The sequence below is a fragment of the Pezoporus flaviventris genome, unplaced genomic scaffold (genome assembly GCF_033815535.1).
Source record: "Pezoporus flaviventris isolate CSIRO_AGI_PZ_B2104156 unplaced genomic scaffold, CSIRO_AGI_Pfla_v1 ptg000013l, whole genome shotgun sequence".
Classification (NCBI taxonomy): domain Eukaryota; kingdom Metazoa; phylum Chordata; class Aves; order Psittaciformes; family Psittacidae; genus Pezoporus; species Pezoporus flaviventris.
Genome location: NW_026892561.1, coordinates 39,669,713 through 39,685,970, shown reverse-complemented (window position 1 = coordinate 39,685,970; position 16,258 = coordinate 39,669,713). Strand labels below are relative to the sequence as shown.

General features: G+C 38.5%; 1 protein-coding gene across 3 annotated transcripts in view; it reads left to right on the top strand.

Annotated features, from left to right (window-relative positions):
• The window catches only part of RASA2 (RAS p21 protein activator 2), a 51,339-nt gene that overhangs the window by 11,065 nt on the left and 24,016 nt on the right, over positions 1-16,258 (top strand). For all 3 annotated transcript variants that reach the window (XM_061452978.1, XM_061452976.1, XM_061452977.1), the window contains exons 3-5: positions 1,132-1,235; positions 2,224-2,318; positions 5,884-5,960. In XM_061452978.1, coding sequence (XP_061308962.1) covers positions 1,132-1,235; positions 2,224-2,318; positions 5,884-5,960 — 276 coding nt within the window. The remainder of the gene's footprint in view (positions 1-1,131; positions 1,236-2,223; positions 2,319-5,883; positions 5,961-16,258) is intronic.

The following is a 16,258-nucleotide window of genomic DNA, read 5'->3' as shown; positions in this document are numbered from 1 at the left end:
AGATTAGGAATGATATCTTATTTGTCCCGATATCCGTTTAGGTAGGCAATAATATGAACTGATTGTTCTAAGCATAAGCATGTTTGTATTAGTTTAATAAAGTATTGTAACAATAGTGTCAGAAAGGGAATTTACTGGGAAAGAAAAAAAAAAAAACAAACCCCGAACCTAAGCCCCAAATCCAATACTTTTCTGTAGAAAGAAAGTGGAGGTTAAAATTAGTTTTGTGAAGCTGAACACCTTTTCCTGATGATGTTAACGCATTGTCATTGAAAGTATTTTAAATCTTTAAGAATCCAGTAGTTCCAAAATAACAGTGTTGGTGTATTTTTTGTGGATGCATTTGATTTTCAGGATTCACAGCTTGCAGTCACAGAAATAACAGTGGCTTTGTTTGAAATGCAGGATTCTGGCTACTGCCTATGATCACATCAATAAGTATTCCTTAAGTTTAATGAAAACATAAATTCCTTGAGTGAAAATACTAACCCATTGTGTGAAATATGTCTAACATAGACATATTTTGGGGTCTAAAAAGATCCAGAGTCTTTTTTATGTAAAGGGCTTTGCAGATGGAGATTAATATTTATTTTTTCCACTTTTCTGTTTTATAGTTCCTGATGCTTCTTTTTGCAGGTCTGAATCTTTGGGCATCAAATTTGACACAGAAGTTACAGCTAAACAAATGTCAGTTAGTGAAGTAATTAATAAGTTATGTTTCAAAGTAACTTAATCATGTACTGAATGAAAAGGAAACCCAAAACTTGTGAGAGTCTCAGGAAGTCATTTGGGGTGGTAGAGAACCAAATAGAAAAAATTCAAGGCAGAAAAATAGAACTGAAATTTCAGAGGAAATGGCACTTTCTTTGTATGTGCTCTGATTTTTTTTTTTTTTTTTTTAATTTTTCCTCTGTTTTGAATATATGTAAGGCATTCTCAGGAAGTTTTAACTTGTGGTGCTATTTTATGTTATTGTAATGAAATGGTTGTGGATGCCTTTGATGATAGGTAGAGTGTACCGATGAAGGCCAGAGTCTAGGATTGCAGTAAAAATGCAGCATTTTAATGTTCGTCTTCTGTGTAAATTGCATAAAGTGTTTTTCTATTTTAACTTTCAGTCTTTCTTTTCAGCCCATATTTTGGGGAAGAGTTTTACTTTGAGATTCCAAGAACATTCCAGTGGTTGTCCTTCTACATTTATGATAAAAGTGTTTTACAAAAAGACCTGCGTATAGGTAAGTTCTGGAATAGTGCCAACATATTTTGTGACATTTTCTTATTTTCAGTATCATTATCTATAGTATTAAGGACACAGTTATTGAAGTGATGTATTTTTCAAAGCAGTTTATGATGCTCTTAAACTAAATGTTCCTTTAAAGTTTGAAAAGCAGGATTTTTTTGTTTCCTTGCTTTATTATACTGAAATACATTTATTTTTTTAGGCTAATCAGACATTTCATATTCTTAAAATGATACTCTCAATACATTTTTTTAAATATATTTTTTTTCCTTTGCTTCTGTTTCAGTGGAATATTTGCATGATTGTCACTACTTGTAGGACTTTAGAGAGTAAATTGTGGAATGATTCCACAGTAATTGCAATTGTGGAGAAATTCTATTTATAGATTTTACTCTTATTCTCTCAAAGCATTTTGCAGCAACTTATGTAGCTTAAGTGAAAAATTACAGGAGGTGGATTTCCCCTCTTCTCCCCCACCCCAGCATAATGGGTCTGTTGCAGCTGCTGTGTGGATATTGTTGCTGTTAAAGTCTAACAGTCTGCTGTGGAAGTCGTCTTCATATTACTTGAATTGAGGAAGGAAATAATTTGCACCAGGATGCCAGATAATTTAGTATAATGATAGCTTTCCAAATAGCAATCAGAAGCGTAAAAGGCATCTACTTCCAGTTTTCTATTTAAACATTCTTCAGCAGGATTACTGTTCTCTCACATCTTCATTGTGTTATTTCCAGCTACAAGCATGCTCTTTATTTTACCTAATCCTGTTATTAGTGATGTCCAAATAACACATTGTAATTACTTTAATTGGGCTCTATATAAAGTATTTTTATGCTTTACTTATGCTTCATGTTCCTTAAGCTTTTCATGCAGCAGTAGTAGCTTAAAAAAGTTTAAAATAAAAAATCAGACTTCAAATCCATTTAAATATTTGTCCTATTCAGGTGAACGTGATGTTTATGCTTCTCTCTCCCCTCCCCTAGGAAAGGTGTCAATCAAAAAAGAAGATTTATGCAAATACACAGGAAAAGAGAACTGGTTTATGCTTCAACCTGTTGATTCTAATTCAGAAGTTCAGGTAAGTATTAAATAGCACATTTATATTTTAAAAAATTAGAGAAGTGCGTGTAAAAGTAGAAGTTTCTCATGAGCTGTAGCAGATAGATGTTAGCATTTGTGTAATTCTCATGAGACAGTTGTGTTTTTCAGCTTGATTAGAGAATGATGCATATTCTACACTTCTAAACTGGCTGTATCGTTCCTTATGATACTTAAAACTGGCAGAAGACTTGAAGCAACTGTTGAGGAAATGACATAACAGTATTTTGATGTCTAAAATCTTTGCAAGAGGAGCTATTTACTTGAGACAGGTGAATAATTTAGGAAACTACTGAATCTTTTGGCAGTTGTTAGTTAGTTTGGTGTTATGTGAAATAATGACAGATTATATGACTTCAAATGCTTAAGGTCACCAAAAATGGAGGTACTTGTGCTCATTTCATTTTGAAATACTTTCTGTGTTCATTATCAAATAACTTGCACTTGGGAGTTTTAATTTGGTCTGTGGCTCAAGTTCTTCTGACAGGATTGTTCCAATAATACATAAAAGTGAGATGGCTCTAGAAGTTGCAGTATTCTTTTTGATTTGAGGAAGAAAACAGAATACAATATTATTGAGAAACTCTCCGAATAGTCTAGAAAGTCCATTCCACATATAAACTGAGGTGCAGTTCCTGCTTTGACTTAAATATTGTCATGCTTGCTATGTTTTTTTTTCTGTTATAAAAATGTATTGAATGATAGGTTACTTTATGTCATAATACTATGCAAGTATGCTTGAAAGTTCAATTATAATATTCCATTAATAGAATTCAGCTATTTCTTACATATTAGAAATAAGTTCTTTATATTCCATGGCCTTGTAGCTCTCAGTGGAAGGTAAACTCTTACTGATACTTTTCTGTGGCTGTGACATGTGTAAGGCACTCTCCTGCATGACACTTCCATTAAAGGATGACCTTTTCTGCTAAGGTGTGTGGTCCTCATGTTAGTCTTCTTTGACTTAGGGCGTTTGGGTAGGTTTCTGCTCTGTCCTGCTTCCTTTTTTCCATGAAATTTGTAACAGCAGAGCTGAGACCACTTCCCGTCTGCCAGATGTTGCTGAAATCAAGTTGGTTTCAACGTTTGGTCTCATGTACCATACCATACTGAAAGGTATTCCTAGGAGATTGCCAAGGTTATTGGTGGACATAGCTGAAAATAGATGGCTTTTTCACAGAAAAGCTGCACAAGAGTTTATAAAGCTAGGTAATAGTTTTGGGAAAAAAACATGGGGAAAAAATAGTTTTCAGATGTACTCTTCTCCTTATCATGCCATACATATAATTGACATTTTTTCCTCCAGTTCCCTTCATATGAGTATTTTCCAGACTTTATAATGGGTGCAAGGCAAGAGGATGGCTTCTATACATATTTTGTGTTCTTTGACTATATGCTGGACACACTGCAATTTGCTTGGTTTGGGTTTTGGTTTTTTGTTTGTTTATTTTTCTTAAATCTTCATTTGTTTCAAGAAAACTGTACTTTCTGTGTACTGGTGATTTGTTTTTATACAGGCTGCCTTTGGTATAATGAACAGCCTGTATATCAAGTACATTGATGGTAGAGGTGCATATTGAATATTGTGGCTTGTAGTTGTACAAAATCCATACCAAGCTGTAAGTGTATGAGAATGGCTGATTTCTCCTCATGCTTTTAACAAAAAACAGACTATACAACCATGTTTATAACCTGGTTGCATTTTATGTCAAAAGTTGTGATACAGATCTGCAGATCAGCCACTTCTGGAAATAATCGTACTGCTCTCAACAAACAATACAACAGAAATGTACCTCAAACTCTCCGTATGTGTCAGGCAAATACTTAATTAGAGCCATGTTACTGTAGTCAGCATGGTGCTGAAATTTGAACAAACTACATCTACAAATATTTTTCGAGAGCAGTAAAATAGCTATTTTACTCCTACGGATCAGTGTAGAACACCCAATTTGTGTTTTGTTTGGTTTGGTTTTTTTTAAAGCAAAAAGTTGACGTTTAGGCCATTCATGAGGTCTGACTACTAAAAGTAGTTAAGTCAGCTATTACAATAAATACTACTTATGTCTTTTCATTTGTCATTCAAGAACTTTGCCTTGTAAGGCTGTTGGCATGCTTCTCAGTATCCTGTTTTTATCCTGTAAATCTATTTTTGTAATTGAGTTTCTCTATTTGACAAATACTTTCTTAATGTATCTGTGTTCCAATCCATGTAGTAACAGTTTGCAAAACACTTGGCAGGCATCCCAAAATAGTTACGTTTAAAACTTCCTTATAAAAGAAACTTGATTTCTCCTCCCATGTGACATACAGAGAAAGAAACACAGCCCTTGCCCCAGGGGATTTACAATAAAAACATTGCAGTTTTATGTCAAAATGTAGGTGCTATAGAAATGTGTGCAAGGTCAGCTAAGTTTTACTTCCATTTTAGTGCTGTACAGCAAAACTGCAGTTCAGATTGTAGCTTGCTTCCTTTGTCACATGCTAAAATTACCTTCCAGGTCCCTTTCCTAAGAATCATAATAGTGGTCAGACCAGTGTCATTCGATGTTCCCTTTAGTAAACAGACAAACGGACAGATTACAAGAATATGAAAGAGAACATGGTTTAGAGGAAAGACTTTGTCAGTGTCTGGTTACCTTAATTGTGAAAGCTAGCACAAATTGCCATGCACTGAAATGAGCAACAGTATTGTTCAGACAGCAGATGTTTGTTGTAAGGGTATGGTACCTAATTTTGGTAATTTCAAGAAAATTCCATATCATGATTTGGAATTTGTGAATCATTTTATCGTGAGGGTACAATAGGCTGGCTCTTGCTGAGTTCTGAAGCTGATCCATGCTGTGCCATCATTTATGGGTTCTTTTTCTTACATCTTCCTATATCAGAAAAAGAGAAGGAGGAAGCCTGGTTTACCAATTACTGCCACCTCTTCCTTTCCTATGTGATTTCTGTTCCATGAAGCAGACTTTGTGAGATAGTTGAAAGCTGCACTGGGATACATAGTAAATTTCTAAATAATCTTCAGTCTGGTGCAGTGGACAGGATTTTACACCTGGATATTAAATATTGGTTGTTATGGCTACTGCATACTGTTGTGCTTTCCTGAATAACTCTTAACTGCCTTCAGAGCCCAAGGTCATATTAGACTTTTCTCCTGAAATGCTCATAAATCCACTCACTATTTGCTCAAGTGTTCATCCCATGCTTGGAGCAAAAAGTAAGAGGGTCTTTTGCTCTTGTGCTTTCTCATGCTGGAAGAAACTTTTTGTGTGTGTGTTTGTGTTAAATCCATGGAGGCTTGTCCAACTCATGCTCTGTCTGCAGCTGAGGATAATGCTTCTCTTTAATTATTATCTCTCAAAGTTCAAATGCATTCATCTTACTCTTATTGCAGGATATGTGCTTTAGGTATTTGCTTGAAGCGGTTATATCAGAATTACCCTAAATAGCTTCTAACTGTTAACTACATTATTGCTCTAATTACTACTTTTAAAATAAAGGCTTTTAAAACTGCTTGTGTATCTTTTTTTTTTTTTTTTTTCCAGGGAAAAGTTCACCTTGAATTAAAACTGAATGAACTGATAACAGATAATGGATCTGTGTGCCAGCAACTAGTAGTACAGTAAGAAAATACATTAATCCTTGAATATTTAGTTGTTTATTAGAACATTGTGTAATTTGTCTCCTAGGACTAATATAATTTTTCTTTTTACGACTTTCCTTGGAGCCTACCTTGCTGAGGGAATGGCTATATGTTTACAAAACTTATGCAGAAGTTGTTCACAACTGTGCATCTCTCTTCCTCCCAAAGCACTCACTTTTATTAGAACTCAGTGTGACTATCTATTGTCATTAGTTGAGTGTCTTGTAATTCCAGTTAAATTTGGTCTGCTGCAAAAGCTATGAATCCCCACTGCAGCTGGCAGCCGGAACTTCCAGTACTGTGCTTGCTGACGTAATTAAGCTAGTGATGGTGATGTTTGGAACAATGTGAAACTTTTCAAAGTAATGTTTTGGTTTGGTATGTGAAAATCCAGTTTTAGTTTTGCTTCAGGGGGTTAACCATGATAAAGAATGTTTATTGAAAAAGAAAGTATAGGAGTTGCTGTTCTAGGGAGGTGTAAGGTTGCCACATTTCAGTAAAATTTCTTAGCAGCAAGCTGGGGAGTTTTCACTACCAAACTTAATTTTGAATCCAAAGAGTAAAGGCATTACACCATATCAAAGAGCCTCATAGAAACAGTAAATTTTTTTGTGTATGTTTTTTCAAAAAAAGACAAATTTCACCAATATTAAAGAAAAAGCTTGGAATGACACATATCAGAATCTACTAACCAGTCTGTTCTCTTGTATTATTATTCTTAGAGCTGTGTTTGATAATGATCCTATGTGATGGCTTTGGGAATATGAATATACAGGTTATATGTTGATGTGGGAGTCACAGACAAGGCAGAGATGATCAATGTGATCAAGAGATTGCCAAATTTATTACAAAGCCTTAACTCCTTATATACTATTTCTTGCATGCCCTTACAGTGATTTGGCATATTATGATTGGATACATGTCTTGAAGACCCTTAGTGACTGACATGTAATTGGTTAAGCACAGGTGTGAGAACTTGACCTCGAAAGCTTGCCAACAGTCCACAGTTCTCATTAACTCAGTGAATTCCAGCTTCTTCTTATCTTGCTTGCTTAAGCTTCTTCGGGCTTCTCATGGCCTTGCTGTATCTTTCAGGATTATTCAGAGTTTATGTACTAATTATGTGTTCTCCTGAGAGAACACTGTCTCCACATCTCCCCCTTTTTGTTTTATATATGTTTTGGGTGACCCTACTTGAGCAGGGGATTTGGGCTAGATTATATCTCCAACATATGCCAACTACAGGCTGCTGGGCCTGCCCCTTTTTTCTGTTGTATGGCTCTCTGATAACAGGGGAGGCCATCCTTCACATCAAGGTTTGGCATGGCATGTGTCCCCACCACTCCATGTCTGCCGGGTTGCAGCCAACAGCGGAGCTAAAGGTTCTTCTTGGTGGCAAACACGGAGGCCAACCCAGTCTTGCCCTTGACTGTGGCAGCAGGCATTTGGTCAGCCTCAGTCCTTGCACCTTGTTGTCAATGCAGAGTTGCACCTGCTTCATCCAGTAACAAGTTGCTACTACAGCAAGGCACACACACAAATTTACATTAGCAGAGTAGCTATTACAGGGTGCAGCAGCATGTTGAAGATGCTGATGGCAGCGAGGGACTAGCCAAAGAAATTTCTTACCAGTGGAATTCTCCCACCCTCTTAATTTATTCCATCACCTGCTTTATAACACTACCATTGTATTAGAATCTTTCCAGCTTTTGCCTTAGTATTTTCTAGCAGCTACTGCAAATTTCCATACTCTAACATCTCTTTTACAAGTGACGAATCTATACAATACAAGGTGTAGTTCCTAATTAGCAACTGGCTAGTAAATACAGGTGGTTTTATACACAAAATCACAGCTTCTAATAATAGCTACTTTACAAGCACACATATTCAGGATGTTACTTTTCAGTTGCCGCCAAGTGATGTTTTGCAATCATTCGTTTTTCTCTTCTCTGCTCATTCTGCTTGGGGTATTCATGGTCAGCTCCTGTAGCTGAGGCATCAGGTTTTACCATTCGTCTGTCCAGCTCACGGCAAGGCTTGACAAACTTAGCAGGCAGTCGCCATGGACTTGTAGGCAGGAGGACACAAATATAGCCCCTCCTCCAGGTTATCAGTTCTTGAGAAGCAGACAGGTTAAACTGCACATTGTTAACAGTCGAGGAGTTTGCTGCATCGTTGCCTCTTTTCTTCTTTTTTTTTTTTTTCTGCCACCCTGATGCTGCTTAGGTGACGGCTCATAAAGCTTGTGGTTGTACTACCCCTCTCGCTTTTTCAGTTAGCAGTTCTTATTTCAACTGATCTATCTATTCCTCCAAGTCTTGGATTCACCCCCAGGTTACCTTAAACATACTAAGCAAGGCTCCTACCATGCACCCACTGTGTTGCAGGTGCTCTTTAGGCTTTGTCTGTGGTGTCTCTACAAACTGCCTCAATACCTCAATAGATTGAGAGGTTGGTGGTTTTTTTGTTTTGGTTGTTTTTGTGTTTGTTTGTTTGTTTGTTTTGTTTGTTTGCTTGGTTTTTTTGTGTTTTTTTTTTTTTTTCCGAAGTCACTCGCCCTGCTTTGCCGGCCTGCTCAGCAGCAGCCATAAATACCTGCCAGCAACTGCACTTTTGCATTAACCCTTTCTTGCCCGAAATGTTAAACTGTTACCCGTTAAAAACTTCTACATGAACCCAACAACAAAAAATACACAGAACACTGCCCTCAACACACACACACACACACACACACACACACACGTATGGGATCCCACAAGCACACTCCACACAACTACAATATTTGAAGCACAAAATCCAGACAATCATTACTCCCACTACACAATCCCACGTACAGAACATGGCACAAGGACCCTGTGGAGACTAACAGGAAACCAGCTCCGAGAAGCATCATTGCAGTGCGCGGTGGCAGGCTCAACCTTAGCGGGCGTCCCCGCAGAGGCTTTGCCTCCCCCACATCGTATGAGGCTTGGGCTTTTATACTGACCAAAATGCACACTCATTCCGACACAGGTGGCTAGCCTATGTTGAAAAAAGTGGCCAGCAATATCTTTAAAGGTCTCCAAAGGTCAATAGAAACCTGGACATATTTATATTTACCAACTTCTAGTGCATGAGTATAACAGAGAAACTGTATTAAATGAGTTGTATATGGGCTCCCAAGTCCACGGTCCATCACAGTATGCCCAATACCCCTGATAAGAGCATATGAGAGACCTTCCCACCACCAGAAAATCACACAATACATCTGTATCCCACGCTGGTCTCGATTCCCTGGAGGTTTGGGGGAGGGGGAGATGGGGGGTTGGGTGTTTTTTTGTTTTTTGTGGGGTTTTTTTGTTTATTTGTTTGTTTTGTTTAACATTAAAAAAGTTGCTCCCTTCACTTTAAGAAGGACTGAAAACATCTGTAAAACTGATGTCTTAAGCTCAAATTTCAGTTCATTCAATCACTGACAAGGGGGTTGTCCTGGAGCAGTACTGACTCTTTCCAGGGTTTTACCCATCGAGCTGGCACCCACCGCGAACTGGAATCTGTAATTTACACACATATGACCTCAACCAGTTAGTTTTACTTTCATAGGACCTTTCCAAATGCTGGTTTCCAAATCCTTGTACTGGACCAGAATACTTGGGGTTTTAGTCATATAACCTGAACCTAATGCCTGACCATTTATTATAGCAGGGGGATCATTAAAGTCTCCTGTCAATTGCAAAAAAAATCATAACATATACAGCTTAAGAGGATTTTAACCCATATGTGGTCACCACTTGTTGGGCCTCCTTAACTATTTTGAGATCAAAAGCTTCCCACTCTTTACCCCCCTGCTGTGTAGTAAACACAGGATATGCAGAGAGGCCCACTGCAGAAAATTCACCAGTAATAATCGCATCTTTGATTAACCCGTGCCAACAGTGCGCAGGATTTGTGCCCCCCGATACCTCTCCCACCCCCTCCCCCTGTTTGCCTTCTTTAAGGAAGTGGTTTTGCAGAGGGTAAAGTGGTGACACCGATAGAGATGTGTCAGTCCGAGTCTCGAGGGCTTCAAGCTTTTTCATCAGTTGTTGCAGCTAAGCGTCTCCAAGGCAAGTGAGTAGTTGCTGATAAGCCGAGCAGACCGACCCGGGAGACGACGAGTCGGAGTCTGGAAGCAGAGGATATAAATCTGGCTCGGATTCAGGGGACTCGGAGTCCGATCCTGGGTTGAACTCGGGGTCTCCATTGTTCGCAGCTATGTCTGTCTTGTCAGGTGTCTCTCCTTCGGTACGTGGCCATCTGCGGACCTGGCTCTTGCTTGCATCGGCTCGGGGCGTTGATTTTTTCGGCGCCGTTCCAGGTACCACAGGAAGTGCAAAAGTCATAGCCAGAGCACTATGATGGGGGTTAGGGGAGACAGCCCCTTCTGGAGCTGTGGCGGCAAATACAGAAGCTACCGCCGCCCTTTCCAATTTCATCTCTTTCAAAGTCTCAAACACCAGTCTCCAAAGTGTAGAGTGTTTCTCTGCATCTTTGGTCCCTTTACTAACCTTGCGATCATGGGACCACTTTAACAGCCTCTGTAAGGCGGCACTATCATATTGCAGTCCTCTCTTAGAGAGAAATGTGTTGGAAGAGCGCCATCACTGCCTGTTCCTCTTTGGATAGCGAGTGTCCCATCTCCTCCCCCGCCGCTCACCTGATCAGGGCGAGATTCCCAAAGTTTTGCAAACGTCTGACTTCCCAGCACCAGAGCAGCTCTGAATTTCGTCCGGCTCTCCGCCCCCCTCCTTTTGTCGGACCTTCAAATTCGTCTTCTTGGAGTTACTGATCGGAGGGTCCCTGTTCAGGCGCCACTTGTTGACGCGGGAGTCATGGACAATGCAGAGACGATCAATGTGATCAAGCGATTGCCAAATTTATTACAAAGCCTTAACTCCTTATATACTATTTCTTACATGCCCTTACAGTGATTTGGCATATTATGATTGGATACATGTCTTGAAGACCCTTAGTGACTAACATATAATTGGTTAAGCACAGGTGTGAGAACTTGACCTCGAAAGCTTGCCAACAGTCCACAGTTCTCATTAACTCAGTGAATTCCAGCTTCTTCTTATCTTGCTTGCTTAAGCTTCTTTGGGCCTCTCATGGCCTGCTGTATCTTTCAGGATTATTCAGAGTTTATGTACTAATTATGCATTCTCCTGTGAGAACACTGTATCCACAGTTATAGATGTTAGTCACAGAAGACCAGAATTCCACATGTACTGGTCATTCTTTTAATTCATTATCAGACAATGTATTTAAGGCCAGAAATTGGTAAGAAGGTAATGCAAATACAGCTGTACAAAAATGTTTTGACATTCTCATTCAAAGCTTGTCTGATAAGGGAATACTATAGGATACCAGCCTCTCTAGAGGCTAATCGTATCCTTTGTTCTTGAAAAAGTCTGACAGCCTGCTAAGTCACTTGCTTCTGGGAGTCTCTTTGCTATCATTGAGGAGACCAGTGGAAACCAATGACTTGCAGAGACTCAGTGAGATTGACAGCATTCTCTTGTGACTCTTCTTTACATTCTCAGCATGAGTAAGGTTCAGGAGAACAAGCCAGTCTTACTGCATTTTTTTATTTGTAGTGTTTCAGAAGGACACAGAGATGTTTCTGCACTTGTCTCCAAAGAGGTTGTGGGATAGATCCTGTGAAGGGTATGGACAAGGGGGTTATAATGACTTAAGGGAAAATTAAGATTAAAAACTCTAAAGGTACTACGATTCTTTAATTTTGCTTTCCAGCAGTGTTCGTTAACTTGTATTTATTCAGAAAGTGAGGATTTATGTTTTTTAAATCTTCTCTGAGAATTTAGTATGAAAGAATGGGTTGTATTGTGAAACTCAGAGGGAAAACGGTGTGTGGTCTTTCGTTTCTCTCAGTGACTTCATGTTCAGATCAGCTCCAGGGAGCAGGGGTAGACCATTACACATTAAATTTTGCTAATGTAATTTTTGTTACGAAGTTTGCATTAAGTTTTTTCTCTTTTAGTCAGCTATCTAAACCAAGATGAGTAGCTTAGTTGGAGCAAAACCTAGCAAAATAATCTTTCTGCTTTTCTGTTACTTTGCATGAAAAGGGAAGCCAGTTCTGTGATAGAGCTAAGCCAGTGAAACTGGTAGTGCTTTAGTGGCTGTTATAGGCTGATAATTCAGTTAAAATGTAGAAATGTGCTTGAAGTCAATGTATATTTGTAACTTAAAGATAGTTCTGGAAGTGTTTCCACTTGTATAGTAGGTGGCAGCTTGGTTCATTGTGAGTCCTGCTTCTCTTATTTTTGTATCCGACTTATTTTGTATCCAACAGAATGAGAAGAGCTTTTCTCTTGTGCTACCAAAAGCTGACTGGAGCTTTATGATTTTGTGCTTTATTTCCAACTTAACTTTCTGATAGGTATGTTAGGGTTTTTTTTCTACTTTATATAGTCATGCACTCTAGTGCAAGTTATTTTTAATTTTTTTAACTTATTTTTAAGACATGTTTAGGTTTTTCATAGGATGAAGAAAAGTTGCTTTAGAAAGTTACTGTTGCAGACAGCAGTTTTGAGTAGGAAGTGGGTTACTCACCGTGCCCTCTCAGGATCTCTTCTCATGATGGAGATAAATGATCAGAAGGAAGCCAGGGTTCTCTCGTGATTGCTATGCTCACCCACTCACTGCCACATGGGAGAGGATTGTGCGTTAAATGCTGCAGTATTACATCAGTACCTTTGTCTTCATCTGAGATTATGAAATGCACTAAAGTTCTTCAAACTGAAAGTGTTTAGTAGTATTTATCACACATGCTGATAAGCCTCAAAATGATTCACTGTATAAGTAATATATTGTATATAAATACAGTTTTGGATGTACATGTGAGTATGAGAAATAAGAAATCTCTCACTGCTATAGTATTGTAGAAATGGGTGTGAGGGGATTTTTTAAGACCCTTTTGATCTTAAAAAATGAGGAATTTACAGAATATACAGGTGAGGTTCTTTAGTAGAAAATTTAAGCTTTTTAGGAGTCTGCTTATTTTGTAGATTTCTAAGGGTAAGTAGTAAGCAATGCATTCACTGATGTGTTGTTGGTCACCAGGCCCTGAGAATTAGTTGTACCAGTAACCCCTTTAACAAAGCTGAAAGATAGGAAGTTGCAGAGCTGTGACTGAGTAAAGAAAGACAAACAGTAGGCATAGATGTATATTTCTGTCCCTGCCTCTTCTCAGTCTATCCCAAACTGAAAAAGTACTGTACAAAGAAAAAAAATAGTGAAAAAAATAAAATTCTTCACATGGGCTGTAATACTTCCCTTTCAGAGATGTGTTTTACTTCATGTCCAAATTAATAATGTCTCAATGGAATGAGGCAGGGAGACTTTTAAACCTTCACCAGTTAAGTTTTATGTAGGATAAGAAATTTCTAGATACCTGTGCTGGCTTCCATGCATAAGTAAGTTTCTAATGGATTTCCACAATATGTATTCCCTGAGAGTACAGAAATTCTACAAAGATTAAATACAGTAGCTATAACTTTCACAACACAAGATTAAGCGACCAGTTTCCTGAAGTTTGGACTTTGTGAAGCCAGCTAGGTCTTTCAGGTTGTGTGAGAGCTCTAAAAACATGATACTGAAGAACATTTTTCCATGGAGAAAAGTCAGCTTCAAGGCTTACACTTTTTTTTAAATACAAGCGTAAAGTTAATCTTCCTTTGGTGAGGTGCTGTCTTAGAGACTACTTACAGTGGGCTAAACCCTGTTTTTACACATAATTTTTTATTAATTGGAAACCTGCTGTTAAATTTCCTGCAGATGCACTCATGTACTGTTTCTGAATTACAGGATTGTCTCTGGAGCTATTTGTTTCCCTTTCTAATGTGTGAATGAGGAGGGGAAAGAGATAATGCAAGAGATTAACTGCTGAGTCAGTGTGGGCTCTTTTGTTCAAAACCACAGCAGCATGTATAGTAGCACATTTCAAAAATAGATGCTTAAAGCTTTTCTTTGTGGGAATCGGTAAAAACAAGTTTGCATGACTGTTGTTTGCATATTTACTGCTGCTGAAGCAGATGATACTTGAATGGTTTCTTGCCAAATTAGGCTGTTAGATAGTACTACTTGCCTGCTCTGTGTTTAATGCGACTTCAGCTCTTAAACAAAGAGTTTTATGTATTTACGGTGGAAATGCTTGAAAGCCAGAAATGGCTTACTGCAGCTAGATCTCATCTCTTTCTTTTTTTACTTACTTTTCTAAAAATTATACACTGTAGTATCTTAAATTGACCTGTCAGTTTGTTACTGTTCTGTTTATACTTCATCTGCTCACATGAAGTGACAAATCCTAATGGTCGCAGTTGCTTAGTTTCTGCAATTGGAGGCCTGATTTGACTGGTAGAGGTCAAGTCCCTCAGTCATCGAGGGGGTTTATTGCAGGCTGTGTCAGTTTAAGGACTTACTTCCATCTTACGAGCTGAATATATGCCAGTTGTATGTGAAAGGCTCATATTTCCTGTATGAAACCCCTCTTGCAGAACAAACTGCTGAGTTGTGAAGCAAGAATTAATGTAAACTGAAGGGTCCCTTACACTGCACGGTAACTGATCAGTAGATTGAGAAATAGAAGTCCTTCTCTTAGGTGTTGCTTACACTTTACATAAAGATGTAGTAGTTTAAAATACAGGCAGCTTTTAAGTTCCTGCCTGCTTCTTTAAACTCTATGCATTTATGCTTTTTCAATGAAAATTGCTTGTGCCAGCCTAGATATGTGAAACCATTTGTCAAAGCTGAAACATTTACCATATGGTAGAAATATATGTATTATGGTTGTCAGAATAGGAAAGTATATTTAGTGTTGGTTGGTTCGTTGCTTTTTTTTTTTTTTAATTGATCAAAGTGTTTTGAGGGGTTTTTTGCTGGTTTTGGTGGATTTTTTTTGTCTGTGTTTCCTTTTGCTGTTGCAGAAGATTGCAGTTCTAGCACTTTGCCTGATTCTTCAGGGAAGGGCAGCATTCCCCAAGATTTGCTAGCTGGTAGCTTGCTTAGGTGGCACTTTCCCACTTCTGTTAAGTCTCATCTAATTGAGCTACTTCATACATCTTAAAATTTTAAACGTGTTTGCTGGAGGCTGCCTGTTCAGTAGCCTAAAACTATCTGCAGTGATTCAGTCTTGTGTATTGAGCCCCTAGGGAGTAGCAATTCAGTGTGATAGTGCTGAGTTGATTTAATGGTATCCTACCTTTAATGGCTACTTGCTTTTCACAGCCTTTGGAGCTTGTGTGATCTTGTGCACAACTAGGTTAATTCAGGTTGCCAAACTGACTGAAAACTGCCTCAAAACCTAAATAGCTTTCCATAATGTTATTAAACAGAATCACTCTAGGTCACATATACAAGTCAGGAGTTATAAGAGGAGGAGAATCAACCATTTCAGTGCAGTTCAGTTGATTTAGCTGTGCTGTCAGGTAATATGTCTCCAGACAGTAACTGGAGTTAAGGGATAACTGCCTAGCTTAGAGTGAGAGGTAGAAGGGGAGGAGGTGAGAGAAATTTGGAGCAAATTCTTGAGCCTGATGGGTCTGAAAAAGAAAGATTTGGGAACGTTCAGAGTTGATGGCCAGGGGAACTGGAGTATTGTTTGTGTTTTGAGATTTTGGAGAAAGTAGGCTGTCTAAGATAGGTAGACCTTACTTGCTGGCAGCAGAAGTGGGGCTTGAGCAGGAAATGAAAAGGGAATGCTAGAGCTGCCTACACAGGGAGACTGATTGGAGTGTGAAATCAGCTTTAAACAACAGATCTGTATGAGGAGTCTGGAGATTCTAATTCTGCTGCAAGGCTGTGTAGTTGTAAGTAAAATGTTTTTCAGCTTGCAGAAAATCACAAGTGTTTGTTTGGTGTATGTTGCAGTTAAGCTGTAAGAAGACAGGGAGGCTGGGACAAGCTGTTTCTGTAAGCAAAAGTAGGGCAACGTTTTTTTATCAGTTTTTGTTGATACGACAATAAACGTTTTCCCAATGTGATCAGTTTTTGTTGATACGACAATAAACGTTTTCCCACAGGATCATTATGTCAAGTATGGAGGTCATTCATACAGTGATGAGGGAAGGAATGAGAAACTTTCTACATCAGAAAAGAAACTGCTTTCTGTAGGACTTAAATCTGCTTGCTATAGAGAAATTCAGGAGCTTGGGGAACGTGGGTCTGTAGGGAGAAAAATTGTGTTGTTCTTGTTAAAATAGTTGAATTCTGTGGAGGTAAGTTTGACTTGATCTATC